This window comes from Acanthochromis polyacanthus, chromosome 5 (genome assembly GCF_021347895.1).
Source record: "Acanthochromis polyacanthus isolate Apoly-LR-REF ecotype Palm Island chromosome 5, KAUST_Apoly_ChrSc, whole genome shotgun sequence".
Taxonomy (NCBI): domain Eukaryota; kingdom Metazoa; phylum Chordata; class Actinopteri; family Pomacentridae; genus Acanthochromis; species Acanthochromis polyacanthus.
This window is the reverse complement of record NC_067117.1, coordinates 35,071,082-35,079,524: the sequence shown is the minus strand read 5'-3', so window position 1 is coordinate 35,079,524 and position 8,443 is coordinate 35,071,082. Positions and strand designations below refer to the sequence as shown.

At 40.8% G+C, this 8,443-nt stretch overlaps 1 protein-coding gene across 23 annotated transcripts in view; it reads right to left on the bottom strand.

Annotated features, from left to right (window-relative positions):
- Window positions 1-8,443, bottom strand: part of eif4g3a (eukaryotic translation initiation factor 4 gamma, 3a) — a 62,814-nt gene continuing 54,371 nt past the window's right edge. For all 23 annotated transcript variants that reach the window (XM_051947789.1, XM_051947790.1, XM_051947797.1 and 20 more), the window contains 5 exons: window positions 8,215-8,313; window positions 3,810-3,956; window positions 2,175-2,256; window positions 1,884-2,030; window positions 1-1,027 (listed from right to left, as the gene is read on the bottom strand). In XM_051947789.1, the coding sequence (XP_051803749.1) occupies window positions 846-1,027; window positions 1,884-2,030; window positions 2,175-2,256; window positions 3,810-3,956; window positions 8,215-8,313 (657 nt within the window). In that variant the 3' untranslated portion in view covers window positions 1-845. The remainder of the gene's footprint in view (window positions 1,028-1,883; window positions 2,031-2,174; window positions 2,257-3,809; window positions 3,957-8,214; window positions 8,314-8,443) is intronic.

Sequence of the window (8,443 nt, the reverse complement as noted above, 5' to 3'; positions counted from 1 at the left end):
AATTTTTTAAATACCTTTTTTGTCTTTAATGTATTTACAAGCTTTAATCTGCTCTGTAGGTCTTAAGTATTACAAGCATTTGATGTTCAGCGACCCTGGCCATTTGCTTTTTAAAGCTGCATTTTTGCTCATGTCATCTGAAGGTATCCGGTTTGTTCGTCTGCGTCTGTGTGACAGTTCTGTGGACTGACTTGCATCGTTTCTTGAATGCATACCTTCACCTCTCATGAGGTGTATGTACAAATCAACGCAGAGCAAGCTGAGGCTGAGGGAAACACTTCCCGGTTATTACAAGATAACCTCTGACCTTGGACAACATTAATAGTTCCTGTGCATTCACTCCTTTTTTTTTTTAAATCTCTGCTTCCCCTTCATCCCAAAATAATTTTGTTTTACCCTGTTTTAAACCAAACAGTGTGGAATCCAGGGAGGCTATTTATTTCACAATTATTATTTTGTTATTATAATTAATTATATTGTTATTTCTGTTGTCATGTTCTCATTGTGAGCATCTGCAAATGTTAAATAACTTTCATATTTGCAGTCCTTAAAAAAATAATAAATTAAAGAGTCCAGAACCTATGTATCTTTTAAGTCTCTTCTTAAAAAGTAACAAAAGAAAAGTAAGTTAAAATTTAAAACAAAAATATTTTCTATGTATAATACAGGTATTTAGTGCTTCCGCCGTTGGAATCCAAACTCAAAATGGCGGCATGTTTCAGAACCGTACCGCAGAAAAAAATTCCAGCCGTAAACATGTCGTCCTGCCCACGCACCCATTTTGAAAGTTTGTTCTACTGTAAGGATGCAGTTCGACTACGTCGTGTCCCCGGGTGTCTCCCTCGTCAATTGTCTTCCGACTCCTCCTCGGCCTCCCGCAGCCAGGTGAAGAAGGCCGTAACAGACTTGAGGGCCACACCTTTACCCTGCTGCTCAGCAGGGTCTTTGCTCGTCTCCCACTTGTAGAAAGCGTCCTCCGAGATGACGTCCTCATCATACAGACAGTCAAAGAACATCCGGAGAAGGTCTGCAAGACACAAGAAGACACAAAGTTAACTGCCACCCTTCTGACAGATTTTCCTCACATGTAATTAGGCAGCTGAAATTCATCTAATATGAAGGTTGTGCAGGAGTCTAATATGGCTCCAATTGTATCATTTCTGATGGATGAAATCTTTAACAAAAAAAATGACCTTATGTTGAGCAGAGGTGTGTGTTATGCATGTGTACATTATGTACGTATGCTGAATCGCATCACCTAAATGTGTAGCGGAACTGATGGGACTCAGAAACATCTCCACAAAATTGTTCCTTGTATGATTTCCTATGGATAAGTATCATAAGTCCGCAGCGGTCGATTTGTAATAGAATCGCAACCATGTGATCAGCAGCAGCCAGCTGACATAGTGTTCACGTGTTGTCATGGATACAGTGATGCCGTGCTGCTATCTCACAATGATACAGAAATCTTTAAAAAAAATCTGTGTATCCAGACTGAAAGCCGCTTCACTGCCAGAATCTAATCACTTTGTTCTTGTGTCATTTCTGACCTTCCCTGAAAATTTAATCCAAATCTGTTTTTGAGTAATGTTGCTAACAGACAGACAAACAGATTGACAAACGTGCGCTGATCGTCACATAACTCCACCGCATTCCTTGGCGGATAATAATTCCATGACAACAAAGCATCTTTTGCTAAAATTCACGTGTTACTGTCAACAGCTTTAGACCTGCTACATTCTCTACATTTTTATAGCTAAAAAATGGAATTCAAACAGTTTTCCAATTACTTGTAATCACTCTGGAAATAATTTAAAAAAAAAAGAAAAAATACATCTCATCTCAGAGTCATTAGAAGGAGTAAACCATGATGCAGCACTTACTTGGAGGCTGATCGAGGGCAACGATCAGCGCCTGAAGTGCATAAAGTGCTTGCAGCTGTCGCTCAGTGTCTGAGTTAAGGTACTTGAGTAATACAGGCAATCTCCTCTGGATGATGGCCGTGTCCACTCGACAGCTGGTGTTATCATCTGTGTAATAAAGCAGGAGGCAGAGTGAAAGCGTGCTGAGCTGCACCACGCCGCTCAGAGTTTGGCAGAGTGTAAATATTGCAATCAGCAGTGCGACTTCAGCAGAACGGGGAAAACGTCTCCTCCAGGTGGTGGAGTGCTTACCTTTCACTGCGGCCTTACACACAGCTGTCATCAGAGCCCTCAGGAAGGGAGACGAGCTCATCTGAGATTCATCTAGGTTAGCCTGGGAAATGGAGCACAGAGGGGGAGAACAAAACTGTTTGTCAGCTTCACGTGGCTCAGCTTGGCAGTGATGCTGCTGAATACCAGGAAACAATTTCAAAGAAGCACAACATGTTACAAACGCGTGATGAGCCCCGAGAGGAGCAGCATGTTGGCATTCAGGGGGTACAAATGGGATGTCTGGACTGCATGTACAACAGGAAAAGTGTTTACTATAGGTTTGAGCAATAAAATCAGAAAAAAAAAAATGTAAAAAAAATCTATCATTTTAGTTTGTGACTAGTGTGGACTGCGACGTTAAAGAATTAAGATTAATGAATGCTTCGAGTACAGTCAAATGACATTTTATGTGATTTCAGCTTCACCAAGACTCAACTGGTTGAACAAACACCGCGGCAAAGTCAGAAAATTTATTTCAGAAAAACATCTAATTATTGGTTTTTCACTTTAGTGGACTGATTGAAAAATAAAATATAAAAATGGCATTAACCAGCCAAAAGCCAGTTTCACTTAAAATAATTTGAGTGTATCGTTAGTTTTTAACATTTGCATCGTGAAGTATTCTTTTCAGATGATGTCCTCTGCATAAATATTCCAACTTCATCCGTGACACCTTATGTTACACTCCTCTCTGCAGAGTGTTTGAGTCACAGCGACTGCACAGTTGTAAAAGAGTAAATGGACAACATCTATGTAGAACATTTATGCAAAGTACTTTGTAATTTTATTCACACACATGCTTAATGGCAGCAAGCCACCGTATAACGTGCTGGTCAAACCAACAGGAGTAACTGGGGTTCAGTATCTTGCTTAAAGATACTTCACATTGAACAACCAAACCACTGACTCTGGTATTAGTGTGCTGATACAGCTGCCACCTGGTTAGAATACGATGCTATAACAGTAGGTCAAATAACAATAGCTCACTGGACTTGTATCACATGTACTAGTACATTGTAGTGATGGACTGAAAATCCACACTAAAATATGTGAAAATACTTAACCACATTTTAAAATGGATCAACAAGATATGCATGTTTCTTTATAATCGGGCCAAAAACACACTCAGACATTTTACAGCTCCACTGTTTTTAAAATACTACAGAACTAGTCTGGCTTTCCTCTGCTTTTTATTTTTAGCCAACAAATCTGCAATAAGCCCAAATGATCTGATCTAAAAAATATTTCAACTCCGAAGTTATTTTCAAACGGCAAGTGGCTGCTATCAGCACCAGCACTGTTTGGGATGTAAACATCTTGGAAATCTGAGTAGAAACGTGAAATAACACCACTGAGGAGCCTTTGTGGGAAGCTTTCAACAGCCAGAGTTGTACTAGGAAGCTTCCAGGTGCGAATGTGTGAGTATCAGACACCGTTTCAGTAATACTGTCTGAAGTTAATAAAGGCAAATAACAGGAAAAACTAAATAAAAATCAATACATGATGGCTGTTCCTTATGCCGCTCCTTAATGTTTAACAATTAATAACAAATTGTAAATGACTGCTTGCAGGCTTTGAGAGATGTTTGCTCCAGAGAAATATTGAGTGTCATACCTCTACCCAGTCAAAGATCTGCTCGTCATTGGCCATGTCTTCCAAGAGGAGTCTCTCCAGCTGCCGGCTCAGCTCCTCAGGGGACAAAACCTTTTTAGACAGAGCCGCCTCAGAGCTGGAGCTGTCCAACTGAACAAACTGGAGTTTCTGTTGGTGTAAAGGCGAGAAGACGTGTTACAATGAGGAACAGAAAAATCAAGGCAATGGAAAAAGAAAGGTGAGAAAAACTATGAAAGTGCTGTTTATCAGCTGGTGGAAGGTTACTGTTCTTCTAATACTGAATGTTGTAACTTGAGTGGAGGCCTGTAGGGCTGAAACGATTCCTCAAGTTATTCCAGTAATTTGATTACTAAAAGTCCTCGAGACAAAATTCTCTGAATCAAAGCTTTGTTTATTCCACCCCAGGTCACTAACTAGTCTGGACCCAGACTTCATCCTCTACGGATTGGACCTATAATCAATAAATTATAAGGGTTAGAGTTAGGGTTTTATTTTAAATTTGATGAGACGCTTCTATTTTAAACGACACAGCTTTTCCAGTGTTTATGGCATTTAGCAGATCAGAGGCTGAACTATGAAGCCAGTTTGACATAGTCAGGCTTTCTTTGTGCAAGCTGGCTCGACAAAAAATAAAACCTCAGTCAGAGTGAACAGATATGAAGGTGGTTATTGTCTTTTTTTGTCAACTCAGATTTTCTGCTTCAAACTCGTCACACAAACAGGAGAGTTCAATGCATCATTTGACTCGTTTTCTGCACAAAATGAAAGGATCGCATGCAGCTGCTTCAATCAACAGCTTGTTTTAATGGAGAACAATGAGGAACATAAAAATATATGACGGTAAAAGCTGCTACTGAGAAATACGTAATTATTATTTACATTTTGAAAGACAGGAATGCTGGTAGTAAACTGTTAATTGTGTGTTAACATATTTATTTAACTGATCAATGAAGGCGATTATATCTAACAGACAGCTGCAAAATAAAAAAATCAAACTTCACATATTCAAACATGGTATTGTATTGAAGTGCATGTAGATCTGACACTGTCTCATGATGAAAGAAATCACTTTAATTTATGGGCAAATCAAAGTGAAATTAATGCTATGGATTATATTCTCTGTACTAAATACTAATTAACTAATCAGTTTCCTGATTTGTGTTCTATCAGCTGCAGTAGCAGCAGTTTAAATGGACCAAATGTGAAAACATATTTATGTGATTTATGCTTCACCAACTAAATATACGTTGAGTTCCCACGGCTTTGAGTTTTAGTTGAAAACCCCTGTACTATACTATACATGTACAATAAACCTGTACTATACTATATAGAGTGGGTACAGAAAGTATTCAGACCCCTTGAAATTTTTCACTCTCTGTGTCATTGCAGTCATTTGCCAAAATCAAAAAAGTTCATTTTATTTCTCATTAATGTACACTCAGCACCCCATCTTGACAGAAAAAAACAGAAATGTAGAAATTTTTGCAAATGTATTAAAAAAGAAAAACTGAAATATCACATGGTCAGAAGTATTCAGACTCTTTGCAGCGACATTCATATTTAACTCACATGATGTCCATTTCTTCTGATCCTCCTCGAGATGGTTCTGCTTCTTTATTGGAGTCCAGCTGTGTTTAATTAAACTGATTGGACTTGATTAGGAAAGGCACACACCTGTCTATATAAGACCTTACAACTCACAGCGCATGTCAGAGCAAATGAGAATCATGAGGTCGAAGGAACTGCCCAAGGAGCTCAGAGACAGAATTGTGGCAAGGCACAGATCTGGTCACGGTTACAAAAGAATTTCTGCAGCACTCAAGGTTCCTAAGAGCACAGTGGCCTCCATAATCCTCAAATGGAAGAAGTTTGGGACGACCACAACTCTGCCTAGACTTGGCCGTCCAGCCAAACTGAGCAATGGTGGGAGAAGAGCCTTGGTGAGAGAGGTAAAGAAGAACCCAAAGATCACTGTGACTGAGCTCCAGAGATGCAGTCGGGAGATAGGAGAAAGTTCCACAAAGTCAACTATCACTGCAGCCCTCCACCAGTCGGGGCTTTATGGCAGAGTGGCCCGACGGAAGCCTCTCAAGACACATGAATGCCCGCATAGAGTTTCCCAAAAAACACATGAAGGACTCCCAGACTATGAGAAATAAGATTCTCTGGACTGATGAGACCAAGATTGAACTTTTTTGGTGTTAATTCTAAGCGGTATGTGTTGATTATACAGTTCTTTTAATGGTTTTTAAATGTCTTCACGGTCTTGCGCCATCTTACCTCTCAGATCTAATTGGTAGTTGCTAGAGGTACGGACCTGTACTTTCCATTTACCAATCAGATACGTGAGATCTGGTCACGTGACTCCCGGCAGATGCTGGAGGTACGGACCCGTAGCATCGGTACTACAGGTACGGACCTTAAACCTGACCCTAACCCTAAGCTTAACCTTTGCTTACCTTTCAACAGTTTGCAGTGGTTAGCAGCTTCTTGACTCGCGAGACTCGTGTACGGGTCCGTATCTGTCTGGCAAATGGAAAGTGCCGTATCCGTAGCCCACAGGCTACGGGTACGTATCTGTAGACACTACCGATCTAATTTTACCCTATGAGCCCTCGCGGACCCCGAGGTCCTCTGGCACCGGCCTTTTAATGATTCCCAAGGTTAATACAAAAATCCACGGCAAGGCAGCTTTCCAGTACTATGCCCCTCGTTTGTGGAACAGCCTGCCAGAGGACCTGAGGGCTGCAGAGAACGTAAAGACTTTTAAAAACAGACTTAAGACTCACCTTTTTACAGTGGCTTTTACCTAATGTCTGTATTTATTATTTATATCTACATTTATGCACTTATTTATATTTTATGTACTCTTTTGTTTATACATTTTATTTATTTTAACGTTTGTTTTAACATCCTGTTTTACACAGTCTTTAGTTATATTCTTAATGCGTTTAGTTATTTTATTTTATTCTACGTTCCTATGTTTCCTCAGTTTGGGCCTGTCTGCATCTGGGGCTGTGGTTGGCTCTTGGTCCGGTGATGCTGACATGGGATCCACTCTGGCGTTTTGGGAGGTGGGGAGGCTTCTGCCTTTCCCTCTGCCCCTGCCATGGTGCACCCTAGGCTGGTGTTTGGGCTGTCGGCGTCTGCTGCCCCAGGTGCAGACGGCTCTCAAAGATGGTGTTTCCTCGACCTGGTTCCTCTGTGCTCAGCCAACCCATGTTGTTATGTTTGTATTTCATCTAGGCGGGTGGATGGGGGGTGGGAATGGGGGTGAGTTCTTTGGGAAAGCGCGTGTGGGTGTGTGTGTTTTATTCTCTGTGTGGTTTATTCTATGTAAAGCACTTTGTGCTGCATTTCTAATGTATGAAAAGTGCTTTATAAATAAAGATTGATTGATTGGAGAAAAGCAGGCACTGCTCATCACCTGCCCAATACAATCCCTACAGTGAAACATGGTGGTGGGAGCATCATGTTGTGGGGGTGTTTTTCAGCTGCAGGGACAGGACGACTGGTTGCAATTGAAGGAAGGATGAATGCGGCCAAGTACAGAGATACCCTGGAGGAAAACCTCTTCCAGAGTGCTCAGGACCTCAGACTGGGCTGAAGGTTCACCTTTCAACAGGACAATGACCCTAAGCACACAGCTAAAATAACAAAGGAGTGGCTTCAGAACAACTCTGTGACCGTTCTTGACTGGCCCAGCCAGAGCCCTGACCTAAACCCAATTTAGCATATCTGGAGAGACCTCAAAATGTCTGTCCACCAACATTCACCATCCAACCTGACAGAATTGGAGAGGATCTGCAAGGAAGAATGGCAGAGGATCCCCAAATCCAGATGTGAAAAACTTGTTGCGTCATTCCCAAGAAGACTCATGGCTGTACCAGCTGAAAAGGGTGCTTCTACTCAATACTGAGCACAGGGTCTGAATACTTCTGACCATGTGATATTTCAGTTTTTCTTTTTTAATACATTTGCAAAAATGTCTACATTTCTGTTTCTTTTTTCTGTCAAGATGGGGTGCTGAGTGTACATTAATGAGAAATAAAATGAACTTTTTTGATTTTGGCAAATGGCTGCAATGACACAGAGAGTGAAAATTTTCAAGGGACAATACTTCAGGGGAATACTTTCTGTACCCACTGTATGTACAATACCTCTGTACTATACTATATATGTACAATAAACCTGTACTATACTGTATATGTACAATACACGGCAGATGTCTGCCCATGTTCCGCCCCGACGGTTATTTCTGTTGCACAGCGTGCTCACTTTTGCTGTTGATGCTGTAACGACAACCATAGAATCTAATTACTCGATTAATTGCCAGAATAATCGATAGAATACTCAATGACTAAAATAATCGATAGCTGTCGTCCTAGACGCACGTATCACCAACCTGTTGTGAGATGAAAGCCTGGACATCCTCTCCTTCTGGTAGAACGTCGCTCCAGTTGAGGCCAGATTCCCTCCACAAAGAACCCACAGTCCTATGGCTCTGTGGAAAACAAGATGTAACAACATTACATCTGTCTTCTATATTTATATAGTTCTAACATGGTTATTAAAGATGCATACATGTTTATCAATATATAATGCACGGTATTTACTTGATGAATGAATAAATC